Source organism: Cyprinus carpio, chromosome B14 (assembly GCF_018340385.1).
Source record: "Cyprinus carpio isolate SPL01 chromosome B14, ASM1834038v1, whole genome shotgun sequence".
NCBI classification, from domain to species: Eukaryota; Metazoa; Chordata; class Actinopteri; order Cypriniformes; family Cyprinidae; genus Cyprinus; species Cyprinus carpio.
Genome location: NC_056610.1, coordinates 6927313 through 6952440, shown reverse-complemented (window position 1 = coordinate 6952440; position 25128 = coordinate 6927313). Strand labels below are relative to the sequence as shown.

The 25128-nt window shown below is 33.3% G+C and overlaps 1 protein-coding gene across 1 annotated transcript; it reads right to left on the bottom strand.

Moving 5' to 3' along the window:
• Positions 1-1037: 1037 nt before the first annotated feature.
• On the bottom strand, positions 1038-21954 carry LOC109109133 (protein diaphanous homolog 1). The gene is made up of 9 exons (XM_042737870.1): positions 21917-21954; positions 21424-21525; positions 19883-20122; positions 19485-19614; positions 18820-18944; positions 18327-18491; positions 15030-15171; positions 11107-11193; positions 1038-3194 (listed from the first exon to the last, which is right to left on the bottom strand). The coding sequence occupies exons 1-9, from the start codon at positions 21923-21925 to the stop codon at positions 3007-3009; spliced, it is 1188 nt and encodes a 395-aa protein (XP_042593804.1). The 5' UTR covers positions 21926-21954; the 3' UTR covers positions 1038-3006.
• Positions 21955-25128: the final 3174 nt, after the last annotated feature.

Genomic DNA, 25128 nt, shown 5'->3' with positions numbered 1-25128 from the left:
TACCATAGGGATAACATGATTATGGAAATTTACTATGGTATTCTGTAAAACCTCATACTTTTTTGGATGTTCTTAAACTGTACTTCTTCAACTGAAATAAATTGTAAATGTATATCACATTAAAAAAATTGTTCAGCCAGAAATGTGCTCACTTTCAGGTCATTTAAGATGAAGATGAGTGTTTTTTCATTTTAGATGAGTGTTTCATCGATTTGGAGAAATGTAGCATTACATCACTTGCTCAGCAATGGATGCCGTTATGAGAGTCCAAACAGCTGATAAAAACATCACAATAATCCAGTCCATCAATAAATGCCTTGTGAATTGAAAAGCTGCATGTTTATAAGAAACAAATCAATCATTATGGTGTTTGAAGTTGCTTCTAGCCAAAAATATGAGTCCAGAATCCAAAATAATGCTTGCTTTCATGAAAAAGTTGTCCTTTCACAGAAAAATCCCACCACTATATTTTTTAGAAGGGTATTGGCTTGATCTGTGCATATTTCTCTCCTGATTCAGACATTTTTACTAGAGGAAGCATTATTATGCATAGAGGACTTGTATTTTGCCAGAAGCAATGGACTGAAGTTAAAAAACATCTTGATGGATTTGTTTCTTACAAACATATAGATTTTGGCTTCACAACACATTCATTGATGGACTGGATTGATGTGGATTACTTGTTGTTTACGGTGATGTGTTTATCAGCTGTTTGGACTCTCAATCTGACGGCACCCATTCACTGCAGTGGATCCATTGCTGAGCAAGTGAAATAATGCTACAGTTCTCCAAATATGTTCTGATGAAGAAACAAACTCATCTACATCTTGGATTTTCATTCTTTTTCTTTTTGAAAGGTTTTGAATATTTAATACTTTTTATTGTAAGTGTCCAAATACTTTGGGGTCCATAAGTAAATTTCAGTTACTACAAATACCTTACAAGTACCATTTTCAAATATTTCCATCAATCCAATAATAGCAAAACCTGTCAAACAAACGAATATACATACACACAAACAAACACAAAATGTGGAATAAATTTTAAAGATGATATTTTAATGGTGTGGTTTTAGAGACAGCCAGAATAAACATCTCTACAGTCAAAATGCCATTTGACCAATTTGACCAAATGAATCCCACCAAAACAATCTCTATATTATTACATTAAAACAATAAAAACTGACAAAGAAAAACCGTGTTCTTAAAAACAAACAAACATCAAAACAAAGAAAACACACAGTCTCTTTGTTTTTCCAGTGATCTTTATCCAGCTTTTTTAATAAAGTGAAACTGACTTGCACAACCATCAGTACGATCAATCGGCTCTGAAGCAGAATCTGTTGGCTCCCAGTTCTCCAAAATTGCAGTCTACAAAAATTCAAAAATCGGAAATTTGGCTTCAAAAACTCAAAAAAAACAAACAAAACAAAAAAAAAAACAGGATGTTCTTAAGCTCTCTCGGACTTGCTGGTTTATAGGCATCATTTAGATACCGATTCACTGCCAAAACATTGACGTTGTTTTACACACATTACATAAATGCATATATATTTCTCAGGATTTCTTGACAAATGCAGTCCGAGCTATGGCTTTAAACAGTGATCTCTACCCTCAAACTTTCAGCCAACATCAACATTCAGGTAAGTCATATTGCAAAGCTGAAACTCTTGAGGTCATATTTCCCCGCGTCACTGACACAAACTCAGTTTACGACTCGAGAACAATCTCAATGCTCAACAGGTTAAACAGTATCTGCTGGTGATCAGTCGACATAAAGGCAGGGACATTCGCACACTGTCTTTTGAAGACTGCAATGAAAAATACTAAAGTTTAATAAGTATGTGCAGATATTTCAGCACCAATGACAGAAGTGCTCTGCTATAGTCCCTCAGATTTGTCTTGATCAAACTGTTTATCAGAGAAAAAAAAGCCAAAGGACCTGTCAATGTTACATTTGCCCAGTTCACAGTGACTTTTTACTCAATGTCTGCCAGAAAATGAAAAAATGATTTATCTTGTGATGGTGAAACGCCACTGAAAATTGTGTGATGTATGTATCAGCAGATTGGATCTTCATTGTGATGAAAACAGCATATCAACTATAGCACAAACACAAAAACACACAACTGACATTTATGAAAACACGCATAACTGAACAATGCCGTTCATGAAACACCCTATGAAAATGTAGGAAGTGCAGCAATCAACACACAAATTATTCATAAAACCACTGTGAAGTAGATTATTGCATTAAATTCAATGCAACAATTTATGCACTTTTTTTTTACTAATGTTTTATCAGTTCTATCTAAAACCATTTTTACATAAATTGTCACATTTAATTCCATGCAATGATTTATACAAGAATGGTTTTATGATTGAGGCTCAATAATTGTAGACCGTAAAAAATCCAAGTATTTTTGAGATTCAAACACCACCATTCACTTAAAATGACAGAATGAAATACCCATTAACAGGAGAGCACAGGAAGAGAGAAATAATCTTGTGAATAGGTATCAGGCCTCCTTGTGATGGCTACAGAACCTCAGTGAGAACACCTTATGTAATTGAACATGCATTTATGGGATCGACATTATTGGCACGTTGTGTTTCGAGTACAATAATGTAACTTATTTCAGCCATATGAAATCAAAGAGCAAAACAAAAAAGCTAAATGTTTAAGAGGAACAGATGTTTGTTTTAAAATGAATTTACCCATAAATTTGGAAAGGAACAAAATGTTCTGGAATCTATATACAAATCTTTGGAATCTTTTTAAATGCAGACAATAGACAGATGAAACCTTGTGTTTAGAGAAAGAGTGCTAGAAAATGACAAAACGACTGTGACAGTGATGAGATGAGGCCACTCCTTCAGTGTGACGGCCAATAGGAAGCCATGTAGGCTTACTCAAGGGGTGCGGTTTAACGAGAGCCCCGCCCTCGCAGACTTGGTCCCCAAACACAGTCTGTCTTTTAACCGGCAGGATCAGCAGAGGAAGTCCTTAATTTGACCGTAACGGCGCATCATCTAAGAGGTCCTCCAGTGAGCCCGTGTCTTCCGGAGAGGACTCCTTCCTGTCCTCTGTTTCCAACTGGGTCTTTTTCTTGGCACTGCGAGGGGCGTCCTCTTGAAGAAGCTCTTTGGCGAGAATGTTTGTCACGGCGTGACCAGCTCCTCTACGATTGTTGGCTGAAATGGAAAGGGCAATAGTAAATGAAGGGCAATTAAAAAGATATTCAAACAACAAGCTGGAAAGCTCTGTGAGGTCAGACACAGGTGTTAGAGTTCAACGGTCATTGTTTAAAACACTGCAGTCAAAAACAACCAACAACTTACATGTTTACATGAATATATCAGGTTATTTTCCACTTAATGATCCCTACAGAAAATTTCAGATTTCAACTCGTTCCTCAGTTAGAAAAACAGACCACATTTTACAATACAAAATAAGCTTACGGCTTGAAAGGTTTAAAAGCATAAATGTGAAGCTCACATAAATAAATAAATAATTAATAATTAAAATGTAAATGTATTAAAATGTAAATGTCTGAACCATTTTTTGAGGTAGGATTACTTTACAACACTGTAAACAATTTATTTAAATATCTAAACATAATGAAATCAAGACACATCTACTTGAGAAGGAAATTGACGAGGTATTAAGTCATGTTTTCTGGAAAATATCAAATTTAAGAGACGTTTTACTAAAAACCCGAAAAATATCAAGTATTATCGAGTAATTAACTTTTGCTTCACAATCCAGAGTTTATATCTTGCAAGTTTATATCTTAAAAAGTCTGAATTTGCAGTTGTAAAAAAAAAAAAAAAAACAATCACGGGGGAAATAAGCTGATTGAAAGTTTTGAAAGGTAATTTTTATGTATTTATTTATTTTTGCAAAAAAAAAAAAAAAAAAAAAAACGACGACTTTATTGATTAAGAAAATAATTTCTTGCACTATACGTGACTGGATGTGTCACAATCTAGCATGTTTCTAGTTTTATTATTTCAACATCAATACTATAAAAACCTTTTACAACTGAGGGATGAGTTGAAGTTATTGTCTGTGATAATCTAAAGCATGCCACACATGCTATTCATCCACATCAAGTTGATAACAACCTGGAATAATTCCTGTAAACACCATCAGATTGATATCCTGACATAAGAGACAGCTGCATAACATCAGATATGTGCGCTGGCAGTTATGTTGGTATATTTAGGACACTGTGAGAGAATCGAGAGTTTACACACAAGTTAAACACTCCAGTAACAGCTGCAAAACAAATCTCCTGTGGTGCGACATTCATAGGAAAATATTGTCATTGTCATATTCCATTCACATTCTCCAGCCTGTATGCAAAACAAGACCATGCAGAGGAAACCATGATCACACACGCACACACACACGCAGAATCCCTAGTGCCACTGATAACGATCTCTGAACAAACATCTGTAATGAAGCATGCGGAGGTGTAAAGAACACACACACACACACACGTTACCAAGCAGGTGTCCAGTGTGAGCTGTGATAAGGACAGTACAGAGTCTGTTGGGGAGAAAAAGTCGTTATGGGTGTGTTTGTAGCTTTGGGTTGTAAGTGTCAGACAGATGGGACCCTATAAACATTTATAAGAGTTGTTTCTGCTTTAAAATGATGGCCACTTTCTATTACTACACTGTGTCTAAACAGGTTTCCAAAAAGAAGTATTTTTGTTAGGTTGTTTCTTATTAAAATGCAACCATATGATCACAGTTTATTGGAAAATGTTTGATGTTTAATATACAGTCATGTGGATTTCGGACCAATGACATTTCACTGCAGCACTACAGAGTGACATGAATCAGAAACAGACAACACAAAAAAGTCAGTCAGTTGTCACAGTTTACTCTTTAACCTATTTTTGTCTAGTTTTCCAGGTCAAATATCTAAAACTTTTTAAATCAGGATGCATTTACTTGAGATGCACAGTGGCTTAATCTAGTAACATTTTAAGTCTTGTTTCCACTTGTATATAAAAGAAATGTATCAAAGGAATGTATTAGGAAAGTTTCCTCTTTAAAAAGATGGAATATCTGCTAATGTGGTCTGAAAAATAAAAATTCTAAATAACAACAACAACAACAACAATAATAAAAGGGTATATTAAAATGTAAAAATATTTTAAAAATAAACCTGTTTCCTCCCCCCTTTTTTTGTTTAGGCAATAAATAAATAAAAAAGAAAAAGAAAAGTCTTAAGATGTAATTTTGCATCTCTATGTATATAATTATATAATAATGTATAATTATATAATATAATAATAATTATTATTAATAAAAATTATACGGGAAATATTAATAAAAAAAGTTTTTCAGTTTTTTTTTCTTGTTTAGGCAATAAATATATATATTTTTTAAATAAATGAAAAAATATAAATAAAAAAAATTCAGAAAATAAGACTTATGATGTCATTTAGCATCTCAATTATGTATATCTTGATTTAAGAATGTGTTGGTATTTGTAATGGAAAATAAGACAAAATATTAAAGAACATTACTTTTAATAGTGTTGGTTAAGAAAAAAAAAATCAGATTGGTTATGGAAAAGGTAGTTTTTACTCAATTACAGTAAAACAATACAATGTTGACCTCCACTGTCATGCTAACTTAATAAATAAAAGATTGAGTCTTCTGAGACTTTGATCAGTGGATCATTACAGGGTTCGTACAGAAACTGCTAAATGAAATTCCAGGACTTTCAATAACTTTTCAAGCACTACTTTTTTGGTTTTCAAGGACTAAAATCTTAGAGATCTTACTTATCAAACTATGTTGTTATTATCTTTCAAATTCTAACAAACTAATAAAACTAAATGGCACAAATAAAGTGCAGCGCAAAAGCATGCAATGACTGTGGCAATTTAACATTTAAAGGAATACTATGGCAAAGTTATCGCTTTCCTTATTCAAACTGTCTTTTAATTTTTTTTTCATGAATATGATTGACCTGAAGAATGAAAGCTGTATCATACACTTGGGAAATCATGAGCTATATCCCCGCTAATCAACACTAGGGTGTGTGACAATACACTTAGCTCATGAGATATACAGATACTTGGTTCACTAGAATGAGACCATATATTTTTAAGATTTTTTTTTTAATGACAAAATTTATCTTTTAATCACACAAATCAAAACAATGCAGTTGTATTTTTAAATATTTTAACTAATCTAGGGTTGTAACTAATAATTGTTTTGGTAATCAAGTAATCTACTTATTATTTTGAAAATAGAGTAATCTGATATTTTTTTGTAATAAAAATAGACCTAATTGAAAAACAAGCTGTAGTATGACTATTTATATTTAAACTAATGATGATGCAATAATAATTGGTTCAAATAAAGTATCAAAACCAAGTAATTACATGGTTTTATTGAACAACTCTGATAAAATAGGACTACATAATGTAATATGCCTACACAAAATATGAACATAACCAACTTAAGTTAATTATGTATTATAACAAATATCTACAGAGGGCACCAACTTCCATGGCCATGCTTCACTTTACAGCGTGATTCGAGGATGTTTAAATACATGTAATATTAATATTTGGCCACCTGCAAACTCGGAGCTAGCGTTTGAACTTTTATTTTGAAATTGAGACATACACAAATCGCATACTTAGAAATATGTTGATGAATTCTCCTGTGTTTCAAATCTAGTGAGATAACATGCACTGTTTTCCTAGATGAATGTTAAGCAACACAAACTCACAGTATATGCGGAGGAAGAGTTAGTGTCCCGAGCGGCTGAGATGGAGATGCGCTCCACACTTATAAATGATAACGAACAGCACATGCAATAAAAGACCGAACAATATAATGCAAGCACTATCAAAAGTTTTACCACAACTTTTATTAATATCGCGAGACCACTTTTCACCTCAAGGAGTAATATCGCGAGATCTTGTGCGCTGCTAAAAGCCAGGCGAAATCAGACACAGTGCATCGTTAATTTTGCGTAAAAAGATTGTTTTATCAAGGGAAAAAAATACTTATTTCATATATACTGCCCTTTAAAAAATTAAAGTACTTTTCAAGTACCTTCTCAAAAATATGGCTGTTTTCAAGGGTTTTCCAGGACTTCAATTTCAAAAAGTCAAATTCAAGTACCTCAAGCACTTCAAGCACCTTGTATGAACCCTGTCATTAGGATCATGAATGCATCTCAAACTCTTCTGCATCATCGGAAGATGATGTGTTTCCTTTGAGATGTGTCACATGAGCAGCTGTGTGGTTGAATTAACTTCTTTAATTAGAGGAGAATGAACAAGAGACAGTAAACGTTATATAAACGGCCCACATAATGACAGATTCACATCTGAACCGCCTTTGCATTCTCATGGCTTTCATCTTTTCGCTCTTTTGCATCCTCCTTTGCTTCCTGAGGATCATTCTGTTGTTTTAATGCAAAGCTAAATTTAAATGTAATGTCATCACACTTTTTATTGCTGCTATGTGTGTGTGTGAGATTTAGACTGTCTTGATGTAAAAACAAAGCAGAGATAATTATCACCAGGGTAATGAAGCTAAAAATAAGCAAGTCTTCACACAGTGTCTGGAGGTGTTGAGCTCCCCCCGAGTCAGAGCATGTGACTGCTGTGTGTGTGTGTCTAACATGATTAAGTGTGTGTGGTATTGTTCCTCCAGCAGCAGCAGTGTGTGTTGCTCTTTTGGTTGGATGGTCAGAGGGTGTGTCCTGCCACAATGTTTGTGAGCTGGACAAAAGAGGTGTGTGTGTCTGTGTGTTTTGTGGACATCTGGCACACAGTGTGTATCTCTGTGGGTGTTTGGGCTCTATGAAGTGATATTGTGTGTTCGTGAGTTTTGGGCACAGGGTGTGTCTCTGTCTCTTTGTGTGAGTCTGACTGTGTGTGTCTTTCATGGAAGAGTCAAGAGTGTGTGTGGGGTCACGACACGGCAGATGTGTGTATATTAATGAACAGCCTAAAAACAGACACACCCACACCAGCTACATCTTCATTTGCATACTATCAGTCCTAAATAGGTTGCAAGATTAGGATTTATGAATGCCAAATCATATAGCACATTAAAAATAGTAGTCAAACAGCATACGTGGATATTCTTTGACCTAGCATGGACCTTAGTGAATGTAGATAATATATATATTTTTGTAATTATAATCAGGTTGTGAAGGACGAAAATTACCACTGGAAAGTTCCTGGAAACTATCAAAGCCTTGTTTGAATTCATTTCGAATTGAATATGGTGTCTACCCTGACTAAGATCCATTACCCACTATTGCACGATTAAAAAAAAAAAAAAAAAAAAAAAACTACTTAAGATACTGTCTATAAAAAAATATATATATATTATATATATATATATATATATATATATATATATATATATATATATATATATATATAAATAAAGATAATATATTTTATTTTATTAATTAGCATTTTTTCTACCTTGTGTTTTTTTTTTTTTTTTACATCACACACACATATTTATACACACACAGGTAAATTATTTTGTATATATATTAAATAATATCAGTTATTATTATTACTAGAATAAAAATGAATAAATACCAAAATAAGAACTATTACTTTTGTAATATTTCACTGTAAAAAATAAAAATAAGGTCTCATTTTATATTAAGTAATTACATCAAAAAAATGTACAATGTACTTATTGTTTTCATATTGTATTGCAAAATGGGTAAGGTTAGGGACAGGTTTGGTGGTAGGTTAAGGTGATGGGGATCGGTCAACAGTGTAATTATAAATGTAATTACATTAAGGTATTTTTAAAAATATAAGTACAATGTATGAATATGCGCATTGTACCAAAGAAATAATACAGTATTACTATTCATGGCTATCTTAATTTATTCCCATACATTTATTTAATTAAATTATGGCATTAAATTATGGCATTTGTGATTTGAAAATCTCACTAAGCCATATCACTCGTTCGGTTTTATGTTGATTATTGATGCAGCCCTACTAAGGAGTTTTTAGATGTAGATAAATGTTAAATTGTTATAAATGTTCAAGTTAAATAAGAAATTTTAAGTTAATTAATTTAGCTAGATGCAAACTATACAAGACAAAGGGGAATATGCCAAAGATTTTAATTTCACGAGGTAGTAATATGCCTCAGTACTGATGTACTGTTTAATTATGTACTAAGTATGTACTTTCATAATCATTATGTAGTTTAATGATCATCATTCATTTTGGCGTGAAGTATGTAAGTTAAATGCAGCCACAAGTTAATATGAATCTGTCTAACAAAAGCCTTGTGAAGCTCAGAGATTTTAGCCCAATTATTTATATTTTTTTTTTTTAAATGTCCATGTAGTTTCCACCAGATATTAGGCAGCACAGCATATTTTTGTGTGTATTTGTGTCTTTGTAAGCATGTGATTAAAGCAGCAGCTGCCATCTGTCGCTCAGTATCTCTCTGATTGGCTGATGAATAATTATGCAGAGGGTAAGGGGTCAGAGGTTACAGGGCGTCTTCTGTCTCCACACTGCATGCCTGCGGTCTGTCTAAAGGCATCTAAACTCTCTGTGTGTGTGTGTGAGAGTGAATGCATCCATATGCAGAATGGGTGTGTGTTGGTATGTATGAGTGTGTGTGGCATATGTTGAGGGGTTGAGTCACAGGCGCCATGTGTAGCTCCGTCTGTGTTGTCTGCATTGTGAGCTTACTCCAAAGGCAGCATCCTAACTGATTTGGAACGTCTACAGAGGCTGTAACATCATTTCACAAACAAGAATACACCAATGATGCCTTAATATGCTGTCTAGGTAGGGAGCTCACTAGGTTTTGGAACAGATCTTGTGTGTGCGCTAATAAAGAAAGGCTAAAAATACAAAACACACCACTGATGACTCATGCTACACACACACTGAGATTTAGACGCCCTTCCAAGAAAAATACATAGTCTGAAGCAGCAAAGTAAACAGAGTAAAAAGTGAAAAGAAAAAAATAAAAAGAAAATAAAAATAAAAAGTAAAAATTGGAATAGGAAAAGGAATGGAAGGGGCAAAATGAGGGAGAGTATGTCATGGAACTGAAAACAAAAGATAAAAAGCACGGGAATGCGGAGGCGGAGGCGGAGAGAAAGAGAGAGAGAGTGAGTGAGTGTATGGTCATTATGCCACATAGCAGCACATCTGGATCCATTCAACGACAGATCCAGTTACACACACACACAGCACTGCTCCACACTGTTTGTAAGTCTAAAATACAGCGAAAACAGGGGAAATTAAGCACACATGGTTTACTATTGTGTGCAGTTCTGATCAACATCTCAGCTGAAATATGCTTAAGTCATAATCTGCATTTTTCTTGCATTTCAAAAGTTTGCGACTGGTAATTTTTTAAACGTTTTTAAAGAAGCCTCTTTTGCTCACCAAGGCTGCATTCATTTGATCAAAAATACACTAAAAACAGTATTATTCTGAACTATTAATATTTTTTAAAATAATTTATATTGTAATATATTTTAAAATGTAATTTATTCCTGTGATCAAAGCTGAATTTTCAGCATCATTACACCAGGCTTCAGTTTCACATGATCCTTCATTCTAATATGCTGATTTGCTGGTTAATAATCATCGATGTTGAAAACAATTGTGCTGCTTAATAATTTTGTTGAATCTGTGAAAACTTTAATACACATTATTCTTCAATAAAATAAAAAGAAAAAAAAAACACAAATTAACAGAAATATACAAAACACACTTTTTTTGAAATAGAAACCTTTACTGCCACATTTGATCAATTAAACACTCTTTAAAATAAAGGAATAAATATCTGACCCCAAACTTTCTGACACTGTGCATTTACATTAAGGAGATGCTTTTATTCAAAACACACTTTTTATCAAGATTTCCCTGGAAATCAAACCACAAACTTTGGTGTGTGTGTCATGTTTCTATGCTCTTCTTTGATCTGTTATTGTGTATCAGTTCACTATGGCAACTTTTAATATAGTGACTTTCTGCATTTTGTATTCCCTCAACACCAGCAATCCCTGCACATGATAAATCAACTTTAATCTGATGTGTGTTACCTGCTTGTCGTGGTCCTCTCTTCCTTTTGAAAGCAGCTCCAGACTGCAGCGCCTCCAACAAACCATCCATGATACCAGTCTCATCATCTGAAATACACAAACACACACAGACAATTAAAATTATACACAGATAATACTCTCATTGCTATTTGAAACACATACATGAAGTGTTATTGAAGTATTATTTGTACACATGAAGTATTACTGCTGAAACACATATGTAGAATCTCAGAGCAACAGTCTCAGCCACAGTGACATCAGAAGAGAGAGAAGCAAAGGATCATGGGAATGTGAACATCCTCTGAGACACAAGTTAAAGCAGACGGCGCCCCCTATCTTTCACACACTGATGCATTAACCTACATAACAACTGAACCAAGAGCAATACTGTACCCCACACACGCATATGAGGGGAAGGACAGCGTGATTTAAACATATTTTGTCTGTGCAAAATAGTTTTTTTGAAAGTGTGTGTGTTTTCATATGGTGAACGGGTTTCAGGTTTGTTTTCACGTGTGTGTAGACAGATGGTTTCAATCAGGTCCTCTTTGTACAACATGAGGTTAAAGATTTATGGGTCTAATATCCCCTCCCCCACAAACACATACACACACACACTCCTTCATAAGCTAGCACACACATAATGGACCAAAGACCTCAACTAACAAAAACACTGTGCAGTCTAAACACACACACACACACACACACACACACACACACACACACACACAGAGAGAGAGAGCCAGACTCACTGTAATCCCCGCAAAATCTGCAGCCAGATGGTTTTGCCCTACATCACACACACACACACACACACACACACACACACACACTCCGAGCTGTCGGCACAACACACACACACTGTCACACACACACACACACACACACACACACAAATAGGCTGTCGGCACAGCATCTCCCTGCTGCTTATTATATTTTAAATATATTAAAACGGGAGATTTTCTCCCTGCTGCTTATTATATTTTACATATATTATAACATGTCACATCACTTAAAAAAAGAAAATCAAAATTAAGATTTCTTTTTTTATAACACATAATAGGCATTTCACTCCTATTTTCCAGTGTCCACCAAAATATCATGGTTGCATTCTCCTGTTTGAAGAGATATCATATTTATTTATTATAGATTTACAGTTGTAACATTAACTGCACTACGCAAGTCGATATTACAAATCAACAAATATAAATAATACACAAATAAAAAATTTACATAAAATAAACATTTATATAAAAAACCCATTTAAACTTTTTTTTTTACAACATTATTACAATTTTAAATACTAACTTATATCAGTATAATATTTTATTACTGCTTATTTATTTATTTTTTTACAAATATATACAGTATTAATAATCTTATGAATTAATTTTTTATGAAATTATACATATTTAATAAGAAATATTATTTTTTAAACTAAAATGAAAAAAAAGCAACATGGCTTTATGAATATACTACAAAAATGTATTATATAAATATGGTATCATATATTAGAATTACTTCTATTTATAATAATGATGACATAATTTAGGAGATTATTATTTTATAATAAGGCCCCATTATTTAGGCTTGATGCATTAACTACCATTAAATATTTACCAAGGATGGTACATTTTTTATTGGTATTTGTTTTAATTTTAAGGTTTGAGTTAACACTAAAAAGTAAGGATTCCATTAGTTAGTTATTAACAAATAAGATTTATAAATGCTTTAGAAGTATTATTTTAAGGTTTGGTTTTTATAATGTATTAGTCGGTTGAAATTAACAAATAAGATTTATAAATGCTTTAGAAGTATTTCATTTTCAGTTTATGTTAACCAATGCAGCTTATTTATTTTAACAAACAAAATCTTATTGTAAAGTGTTGTTATGATTATTTTGCATGTACTGTAGCTTTCATTTCAAAAATTGAAAGACTACATGAAATATTTCAACTTTTAAAACATTTTACATTCCAGGATCATTTAAAGAAACTAGTTTGATCAAAAATGTGGTCAAAAATTGTTACAGTGTCTATAAACGTACACAATTTTTTTTTTATATTGAAACAGTTCAATTCTATGTCATTTGTCAATTAACTGTAGTATTTTGGTGGAAACCGTGTTTCATAATGTTCCATCTTTGAAAGGGACACACAGACTGTTAGTGAAGCTCAATAATTCCCATCACAGACACATTCTGGATTAATATCTTTCCTGATTCAGCTGCCTCAGACCATAATCAGCCATTAAACTCACCCACAGTCTCTCATCTGAAGATTACAAACACATGAGCATCATCACAACACAGACCAATCACATTGTGACATCTGTTTCCACACACACAGAGTATCTAACACACAACACTGACACCTATTGATCATCCACATCAGCTGCTGTGGTTCAGTGATATGGAGTGTGTGGAACTGTAATGTGGGAAATACTTATGTATCTAATTCTCATTGCCTGCCAAACCAAAGTAAACTAAAGTGTGTGTGTGTGTGTGTGTGTGTGCGCGCGCGTTTCAGAACGTGAGAATGTCAAGGACAAACATTTCAAATATTCAGCCCTGAGAGTTTCAATGAACCCTCTGTGTGTGTGTGTGTGTGTGTGTGTGTGTGTGTGTGTGTGTGTGTGTGTGTGTGTGTGTGTGTGAACACTCATATGTAAGACACACAGGCTTCTGTGATCTTCTAGAAAGAATATTCTGTGTTGCATGTGTTTTGCTCAAGTGACATTCAAATCTGTCACATGTATGCAAATCAAACCTCAAAAGTGACCAGTGTATTTGGCCACTTAATTCAGACTTTAAACAGTCTGATTGTGATTAGATAATAAATCACACTTGCTTTTAATTGTCTAATTAAATGACATCCAGACATTCTGAAGTGTTTTCAGTCCAGAAACACTCATTTGTAAGCTGCAAAAGCAACTATGCAGTAAACTATAGTAATATAATATAATTTTAAAAACTGGAAAAAAATATATAGCTATGTAAAACTAATTTTAATGGAAAAAAAAATATACAAATGTGTGTCTTGGCAATTAAAAAATACAAAATAAAGTAATATAACCACAATAAAATAATTTATATCTTAACACAATAACCACTTTTTAAAGGAACTAAAAACATTTCGAGCATTTATTAATACTCATAAAACATACAAATATCTACATATCCTAACAATAACAACTGAACAACTGCGTTTTTTAATAATTAATAATAATAGATTAATCAATCCTGTAAATATGTCAACGTTAGCTCATGTTAGGTAAAGAATTAACTAATGTCAACAAATGAGACTTTGTTTTTCTATCATCCTCCCTCAAACACACACACACACACACACACACACACACACACACACACACACAGGTCTGCAGAAATAATGAGAGTAGAAATTTGGAGCCCGAAAGTTTCAAACTACAGCCAGGCGAGAAAAGTAGGTCAGAGAGAGAGACAGAGAGAAAGAGAGAGACACACACATGCACATACATGCATACAAAAAGAGAGTGTGAGATAGACAAAGAGAGAGACACACACACACACACACACACACACAAGCAAGCATACAAAAAGAGAGTGTGTGAGAGAGACAGCTTATTTATAATACTTACTCAAAATTATCCAAAATAATCCACATTAAAAACATTAAATGTTAATCATTAATCAACGTGAAATAAAAATAAGGAGTATGTGTCAGTAAAGAGGTGAGCTACAGAGAATTTTTCATAATGGTCTAAATCTCAAAAGAGCATGCCAATGTCACATTTCACCCCAAATCCAAGAAAAGAAAGGAGAAAAGAAGAAAATAAATTATATTTGAAAATTTAGTTGTCTTGTTGTTTGGAGGAGAAATGTGACCTTGATATGTGTAACACACACACACACACCCATACACACACACAATGTGAATCTTTACCATCATTGATGTTGGGAATCTGTCCAGCGTTCATTCTCTTCTGTTTCTCCTCTTTCTCTTTTTCCGCTTTCTCTCGCGCCAGTTTGGCTCGACGAATCTTCTCCTCTGCTTCTTTCCGTTTCTGGTTCTCCTTCACCGCTTGCTGTAAAACAAACACACACAAGTTAAGTTGTGACATCAAGATTTCTGATTCACATCTTCTTGTGTTTGTTCAGCTGAAGGAGAATAAAGTTTATGAAGCGTTATGATGAATAGATAAGATAAGTGTGTTTTGACATGGAGTCTCTGGTCCTTTATGACACAGAGAATATGTCTAGGCAAAAGTCTGTTTTAATATACTAAACAGACTGATGACCGAACCATCTGCCACACACACACCGCACAGGTGTGTGTGCATAAATACTGTCCCTACACAGAAATCAAAATGTACTACTGTTCAAAAGTATAGGGTCTATAATATTTTATCTTTATTACTCATCCACTAATAGAGTTCTTTGAAGCCCATTTTAATTCTGTGCTAAAGTATGTTGCATTTCTGAACAGAAATAGAATATTAAAAGAAAAAAAAAACACTATGGTAGGACTTAATTTATATTATGAAGAACTGATTGGATGATGAAAAGTGACTAAATGAGGGTTTAAAAATAAGGGAGACTGCTGATGTCATGCACAAAAGCAGCAAAGTTTTTACATTTTGATGAAAAATTATGAAGACTTTATGTGACCCTGGAGCAAAAAACAAGACATAGCAAGTAATATTTGTAGCAATAGCCAAAAATACATTGTATGGGTCAAAATTATCAATTTTTCTTTTATGGCAAAAATCATTAGGACATTAAGTAAAGATCATGTTCCATGAAGATATTTTGTACATTTTATACCGTAAATATAACAAAACTTAATTTTTGATTAGTAATATGCATTGCTAAGAACTTCATTTGTACAGCTTTAACCCTCTGAGGTCTAAGGGGGTTTTGGGGGCCTGGAGAATTTTTGACATGCCCTGACTTTTGTGCTTTTTTCAGTTGCTTATAAACATATACATGGCTAAAGTCTGAAAACACTGTATTCAGTACAAACTGGGCTACAATAATATGTAAATTGCATATACGTACATGATTGTGTTTTTGAGAAAACAACGTTTATGCGTGGTTAGTGAAAAACAAAAATTTTGAAGTCACTGAAATAAGGTCATAAAACACATACAGAACATTTGTTCACAAGACTGTCAAACCTGGAGCTTGTAGTCTAGAATTTTTGCTTCAAAATGATGTGAAAATCATCATGTTTACTCGCTCACAGAAAACAATAGATTGATTTAAATTTTCGAAGACACTTTTGTTTCGAAGGGCATATCAGAGTAGGTTGTGATGTACCATGAATATTTGTGTGATTCACACCTGAGAAGACAAAGGCCCACATAATGAGCTGCATAATGACCTTTCAGCCAGGTGTGTGTGACCGAGAGGGAAGAGTTACAATAAAGAATGTGAGGAAAAAATAAATGTATATATTTTTATGTTTGTAGTTTATTTAGAATATATTTAATTATCTCACAAAATAACTTGAGATTTACTTGCGAGTGCAGTTAAACAGTTTATTAGGATCAATCAAAGCTGATTTTCAAAGATGAATTTTTAGCATCATTACTCCAGTCACACGATCCTTCATTCTATCTTAAGGTATTCTGATTTTCTACTAAAAAAAAAAAAAAAAAAAAAAAAACATTCATTGTTATTATTATTATTATTAATGTTGAAAAGAGCTGAGAATATTTTTTTCAGGGTTTTTTTTTTTTGATAAATTGAAAGAACAACATTGTTTGTAACATTTATCATAATAGTTGTTTTTATTTATCATCACGTGTGTGCTAAATAAAAAAAAAATATTTCTATATATACTGACTCCAAGCTTTTGAATGGTATAGTGCATATTGTTACACTTGGAGTAAGACTGGAGTAATGATGCTGAAAATTTAGCTTTGATCACAGGAATAAATTAAATTTTAAAATATATTGAAATAGAAAGCAGTCATTTTTAAATATTAAAAATATTTCACAATATTACTGCTTGGGCAAACTGGTATTGACTGGTATTGTGTAATGTTGAAATATATAAATGAACATCACATAAATAGCATTTCCAAAGTGTATATTGTTTATGTGCTCTCAAATAAACTAAATGATAAACTGCATTATTAACATTATTGAAAAAGTGATGGTCACTGATACTAGTAGTACAGTAGAACATTTAGATGTGAATGAAACTTCATAATGTTTAATTTGATTATACATTTAGTCAGGAATTATAGTTTGCAAAACGTCTAACTAGTAAAATGTGTACACGTTCTGTGAAAACTAATACAAGTGTGTCTGTGTATGTATATATATATATATATATATATATATATATATATACACACACACATACATACATATACATATATATATATACACACACACACAAAGTCTTACTCATGTTTATGATTTCTGCTGGATGAAGTGCTTCATTCTTTTTTCTGAGTAAATCCAAAACTCAAATCCTGAGGTAATCCTCAGTGCATCTTCTTGGGGTGAATTCCTCTCAACGCGAAGCAAACATTAAAATAAAATAAAAAAAAAACTAAAAAAAAAAAAACTTGTAGAACAGTCTCGCTGCTTTGTTTTCTGTGGTATGGGTGTTTACAGGCCACGAGATTCATGTGAAACATTATAATATCAAAAGCGCGCTCAGCGGATGGGCGTGGTCACATTAGATATAATGAAGCAAGACGTGAAAGACGGACATCGCATTGTTTTCATATGGATTACTTTATCACAGAATATTTGTTTTCGGTAGCACTTGCTTAGTTTAAAAGTAGACAAGCTTTCTATAGATCTCTCTCTCATGTCTCTGTGTTGAGTATTTGCTGAGTTACAGTTCATTTTAAATGACGAGTATGAGATCACTGAGACCAAGCAGCAGACAGTTCTTTATTTTAAATGCCCAAAGCGATGTTATCTGTCAATAAAAGTATTTGATATCAAACTTTTGCACCCTCAGATTCCAGATTTTCAATATTTTGTATCTTGGCACCCTCAGATTAACAAAATAGTTGTATCCCATAAATCAATTAAAAGCTTATTTATTCAGCTTTCAGATGATGTATAAATCTCAGTTTTAAAATATCGACCCTTATGACTGGTTTGGTGGTCCAGGGTCACATATAACACGCACTAATGATTTCTTCACAATAAGACCAGGAAACCTAGGTAAATATCAGTCATATTTTCAGTGGACTGCTGGTCGTGTACTGACCTGGAACATGTTCCTGAAGTTGTTGAGGTCACCGAAGAACTCTTCTGGACTCATTTTTTTGTGGTCGAAGACAAAGTACTTGGCCAAATCCTCATACTGCTTCTCCATGTTCTGATGCATCAGCTTGAGCTTCTCAAATTGCTCACTAGCCGTCGCTACAAAACTGTACACAACTTTGTCAAGGAAAATCACACGCTATTATTATGATTCACTATAACTCAACATTTATATTTATACTGTAAAAAATTACTAAATACATTAAATGAGTTGTTTTTTCCCTCGTCAGAGAGACAGTACTAGAACAAATATCCTCACGAACTTCCATTCATGAATTCATAAACTCATGTTTGTTCTGGAACCCAAACAGGAAGTGATGTCACAATGGGTAATCAACACTATTTTTTATAGCATTATTGTTTAAGGAAATGACTGTGTGGAAACCAAAGTGACACCTTCCTGTCATGCAACAGGCCCGGGAGGAAGTAAAGGATATGGTCATTTTCTCTACGAATTTGTCTTTGTCGCTCTGTGGAGGGGGGAACGTCTCGATGTCTTTCTCCAGGTTTTTAATCTGCTTTCCCATCTGATCTAGATTCTTCTGAAGCGTCTCTGCCGAAACTGAGAGAAAGAGAAAATGATGAATATTAATTCATAACTGTTTTGATTAGTAGCACACTACTGTTCAAACAATTTTTATTGATTCTGAAAGAAGTTTCTTCTGCTTAGCATGGGTGTATTTATTCTATCAAACAGCAAAAAAAAAAAAAAAAGCAAGTGAAATATTACATGATTTCTATTGTAATATATTTTAAATTGTAATTTATTATTGTGATCAAAACAGAATTTTCAGCATCATTACTCCAGTCTTCAGGGTCACATGATTCTAATATGCTGATTTACTGCTCAAGAAACCTTTCTGATTGTTATCAATGTTAAAAACAACTGCGTTGATTCATATTTTTGTGGAAACTTTGATACATTTTATTTTTCAGGATTCTTTAGAATAGACAGTTTACAAGAACAGAATTTATTTGAAATAGAAATCTTTTGTAATATCATGAATGTCACTTTTGATCAATTTAATGCATCTCTGTTGAATCTTTTTTTTATTAGTTTATATAAACTAATTAAAGAACCATTGATGAGATTGAGACAGACCTCTGCTGGCTTTCTCCACGTGGATGAGCTCCTCTGAGAAGGTCATGACCTCAGGATACTGCTCCTGACATATTTCCGCCAGGAAGTGCAGTAGAGTCTGTTTCTGATCGGCGGATTTAGTGTCTCGCAACTAAACACACACACATTTGTTTACTGCTAACTTTGCGGTGACCAACACATCAGGCACTTCCCACAAACAGACTACAAACTGTTGTCTCACTACATTTGAAAAGCTTTAAGAGGCACAAATCACCTGTTCTTTAGAAAGAGAACTATTAGATATGTTAGATAAGCTATTAACTAACAGGAAATGAAGTAGAAAAAAGTTACTCTTTAGAATGACATCAGATGCACACAAAATGTAGTAGTAACTCATTAATGTAGATGCTGGAAATGACCTTGCACAGGTAACTGATGCTGAAGCCGAAAGCTTTGGCGTTGCGAGATCCTGCGTTCATGAAGTTTCCCAGCAGCAGTGTCATCTCCAGCAGCTTGGCGAAGCTCTCGCTCTTCCGAAGCTCCTCGCAGGCGGCCGTCACCGCCACCACGTCCGGCTTGACGTTATTCACCTGCTCCTCAAACTGAAGTCTGAAGAGGATGGAGGTCAGACGAGGCTTCAAACGCTTCACTGAACTGATCTATAGAGAGATATACACATGTATCTGAGCAAGTCAGCCCCGGGCCCATATGCAAAAAAATTTAACAGCACAACCCCCACCCCACCTCACCCCAACATGTTATGGGAGCCTACGTTTTATTGCTGTTTTTTGCGTTAAATGTGAAGAATGACAGGTTTGATGCCACAGACTTGATGGAATTTTCACATTAACTTTATGAAATACGTATAACCTGATTTATCATCATATTTTTGACTCTATTCTTAAAACATTATGATATTAATCTTATCTAACGTGGCACTAAAATGCCACTGTAGGCTATTTGTACTGCATGCAAACACAGTCTTGGCACAGAAAGAACAATAAGGAGATATTTGAATTATTTTTTAAGAACTAGTGTTTTCTGAGTCAGTGTCGCAAAGAAGTTGAGACCCTGACTCACCATCTCTTCATTGGACGCCTTTATAGAGAAATGCAACTTTTACAGATTATTTAATGAAATAGTTTTTTTTTTATTCTTTGATTTGATTTATTTATTTATTTTTCTTTAAGTAGTAATTTAAAGCATTCTATAGATTTATTTATCATGCCTGTGAGAAAAATATTCTATGAGTTTCGATTCATTTTGGTAAATTTTTGTGAAGCGCTCCTGCTCAAGACCAATACGGCAGACAGCGCATCTTATTTGTTTTCTTCATTTAAAAACAAAACAAAAAAACAACAACATTTTGTTGATATTGGGAATGCACACAAATAAAAGTAGACCATCTGCAGTTCCGAATGATGTATTAACCTTACCTTCATGAGCAAAAATGACAGCGTATTTTAAGTTTCCACTGTTATTAAAAAAAATAAAATAAATATATATATATATTTTTTTCACATACATATATATATATATATATATATATATATATATATATATATATATAAAAACCACTTTACCATTAAAAATTGAAAACTGAACTATTTTAATGGCTGGAATAGGAAGTTATAAATGGGAAAAGAGGGAGAGAAAATAGACACAGGCTTTGGTTGGACAAGGGCTGGGTGGGGCCTGTGCAGGGCTCTGTTCGTTCCCTCGTTTTAATTCAAAGTCACCCCCTCGTCTCGGCATATGCACCTGCATACCCAGACACTACACTTGTCTATCTGAGTGAATGTTTGTGAGAAGTCACTGGAGTGCTAATGCATTTTTGTAAACAAAAATAAGTGAACCAAAATATTATGAAATTTTTTTTTTCCAATGGTTAAATGTCTGAAGTTATGTTTGTATACACTATAAATTTTTACAGGAGTGATTATAAGTGTGTTTCTCTCACCACAACTCCAAACTGTTCAGACTCAGCCAGCTCCTCATACTCATCTTTCATTTCTGATAATGTGTTCATCTGTTCCTGCTCCGGCAGCAGCTTCAGCAAGCTCTGAAAAACACACAGCAGCTGTTTAGCACAAGGTAATTACTCAGGAAAAGATGATGCCAGTTTCACTGTTTTTGTAATAAGCTTTGGTTTCGTTTTGGAATAACATACACTAAAGATTTATTCACAATAAGATCACAAAACTAAAGTAAATAGGAGGAATTTTGCTATCATTTGAAATGTCCTATATTTTAAAATTAAGGATCTCAGCACAGTAATCTTTAAAACATAGTCTTAAATAATATCAAAACAACAAACATTTATACAAGGTAATTATTGGTTGAATTTTCTTTTCAGTACAACATAAGTTGTTTTCTTCCATGCAAAATGAAACATGCATTATAACAAGTTAGGCTGGATTGCTTTTCACAAAAAAAAAAATCCACTTTTCTACCTGCACCATGTTTTCAGTGAGAACTTTCTCATTGACCTCCAGGAGAGTTTTGAGTAAACAACACTATAAATTACAGTGTTAAACTAGTGAGATATTTCACAAAACAACAAACACACACACACACACACACACACACACACACCACACACACACACACACACACACACACACACACACACACACATTCAGCTACACACACACAGAGTTTTGAGTAAACAACACTATAAATTACAGTGTTAAACTAGTGAGATATTTCACATCTGAATGAAGATTCATGCTCAGCTGTTACTCACAGAGATTCTGGGATGTTTTGGAGTCGAGCACCTTCAGCTCCTTTACCTTCTTCTTCTGACGTTTTTCTTATCCTCAGATGCCTCTTGATCCTTCTTACCTAGAAAAAGACAGAAAGAAAGAGAGAGGGTAAATACTCTTGAATATTTGAAACATCAATTTTGGGTTCAAAAATGTCCTGAAAATGATGTTTCTTGAAGGCTGGACATATCTCTCTCCCATATACACCCACACACAGTATTTCACTGTCTTCATAGAGAGTAAATGAGTTGCTATGACGCATCAAGTATAGTGACATCAGTGTCCAGTGGTTTGATTTGCTATACTAAAAATAAAAATACATTAAAAATTTCTATTTCTATTGTTTATTTGTATTTTTACTTCTTTATAACAAAAAAAATATATTAATAATTAAAAATTCATGTGTCACACCAAAGTGGTGTGTATTTAAGTATGCTATCCTTTTATTATGACATGATAATATTTGTGATCACATTTGATTTTAAGTTAATTTTAATTTTTTGTTTTAACAATTTGATGTGCTTTTGCCAATTTTATTAGTTTTTTATATTTCTATTTAGCTTGAGTTTTAGTACTAAAAGTAAACTTATTTGAGTTGCAAGGGTGACATTTCTAATTTTAGATTTTTTACTTATTTATTTAATTTTATTTCAGCACTGTTTTAATCATCAGAATATGATTTTTTAATAGTGTACAAATACCACTTCATTTCTAATTTTTTTAATCTATTGTTTATTTGTATTTTTACTTCTTTATTTCTTATTTTCTTTATTTTTCATTTAATAATTATACTTCATTAATCAAATTTCATTTCAGTTCTATTTTTTATGACAGAAAACAATTTTTAACAGTTACAATATCAACACTACATCAAAGCACTATTTAAGTGAAATACAAAAAAAAATAATCAAATAAAACACTTTTTTTCTATTAATTTAAAAAAAGGTCATGAACAAGTTATTTGTACTGGACATGATAGTTGTACAAAATGGCTCAAAATAATAATTATTATTATAACAAATAGCATAGGAAGTATCTAATATAGAAAAGAAAAGGATCTCTGTACACACACAGACACATAAAAATGAGTGTGCTGGCATTTCTGATCTAAAGACAGACTGTGAGGAGCAGGAGGAGGTCAGAGGTCATGGGTCAGGACTCAGGGTCGAGAGTCAAACGCCCAGCAGCTTTAATGAAACGTGAAGACTGGAGTTCACACTACTGACAAGTCTCCAGAGAAACCCCACGGACACACACAGCATCAGATGACCATCAGCTCGTGTGTGTGTGTGTGTGTGTGTGTGTGTAATAATCACTAAAACACACAATCAAGATCATATAAACATCCTCATCTCTATCTGCAGTCTGGCCTTTAATTCTCTTCCATCCTCTCACGCTCATGTCCACGTCTGTCTTTTATTCTTTCTCTTGTCTCTTTGAATAGTTTCTCTAGCCTCCATTTTCAGGCTCCTTTCAAACGGATTTTCATCACACTTATGTCTGACCTCATTTTCGAGCAGTACATTTGTGTCTGGCATCTCTCTCTCTGTGTGTGTATTGAGTTACAGCAGCATATGGAGCCGCTCAAGAGGGTGAGTAGCACTCAACAAAATCACACACACACACACACACACACACACAATTACCAATTTTACACATTAGGTCTTAAAGAATGGCTGCTCATGTTCACTTATGTAAGACACACGTGTACATGCATCAAACTCTAAATGAGATAATATTTACCTGATTTATGAATCATCAGAAAGTATAGCTAAATAAATCCTAAAACAATAAATGAATTCAAAAAGTAAAGCTAAATGTATTTTTTTCTGTGGTCAACTAAAACACATGACAACATCTCAATCAACCAAACACATTTAAAAAAATATAAATAATCTTTTGTATCTTCTCTGACAGCACAGCAGAGCCCTGACACTAAAAGTACAATGTGACTTTAGATCCTCAAAGATCCTTAAGCTTCTTACACCGTTTCATATGAATCTATAATTGGACAATAATAACTATGCGTACAGTGGTAATGCAATGGCCTCTTTTTAATGGTCCTGATATTTTTATATTATTTCTTATTTTCTCTTTTCTCTTATTATTTTTTTTACATTTTACATACTTTTTACATTTTTATTAGGCCTTTTCATTTAGCTTTAATAAATTATTTCAGTTAAGGCTACATTTCTAGTTTTAATTATTTTATTATTTTTTAGTATTTTTTGCTAAGGCTACATTTCTACATTTATATTTATTTATTTTTATTACAGTTTTTTTCCTTTTTTATTCTATTTTGTTAGATGTTGATAAAATTGATAAAATAAATTATGTTACCTTTATAACTCAGAATTACAAAGAAAACAGGGTTGACAACATCAAAAAAGGAAATATCTATTTCAGAATGTTTAATACATTTTAAATTGAATATTTATTTATTTTAATCCAGTTTTTGCACTTTGAATAAACAAAGAAAATTAAATTATAAACATCATAGCACTTTGAATTACCATTGTATATGATATGTGCTTCTGTATATGAATAAACTTGCCTTTCCTTACTATGCATGATTCTTACTTAAAGAAAGAAACTTAAATTATAAACATCTTGAATTTGTGACTCTTGCTTTTGCTTATCTATGGCACATTATGGCCTGAAATCTCATTAAGTGGGTGATTGATTCTGCGCTCAGCCAGAGAACACACACACACACACACACACACACACACACACACACACACACACACACACACACACACACCCTATAGCATCTGCTACTCACTGCCTGTGATTCATAAAATGGGATCTGTGTTCAAAATGGCTGCTGGTCTTTCTCTCTCTCTCTCTCTCACACACACACACACACACACACACACACACACACACACCGAGATGAG

Excerpts from the sequence above, each read along its gene's own strand:
- LOC109109133 (XM_042737870.1), bottom strand. Across the intron at positions 18,492-18,819 it reads AATTCGTAGAGAAAATGACC|AGTTTTGTAGCGACGGCTAG; the intron begins ATATCCTTTACT and ends AAAGTTGTGTAC. Across the intron at positions 11,194-15,029 it reads GATTCCCAACATCAATGATG|ATGATGAGACTGGTATCATG; the intron begins GTAAAGATTCAC and ends TGTGTATTTCAG.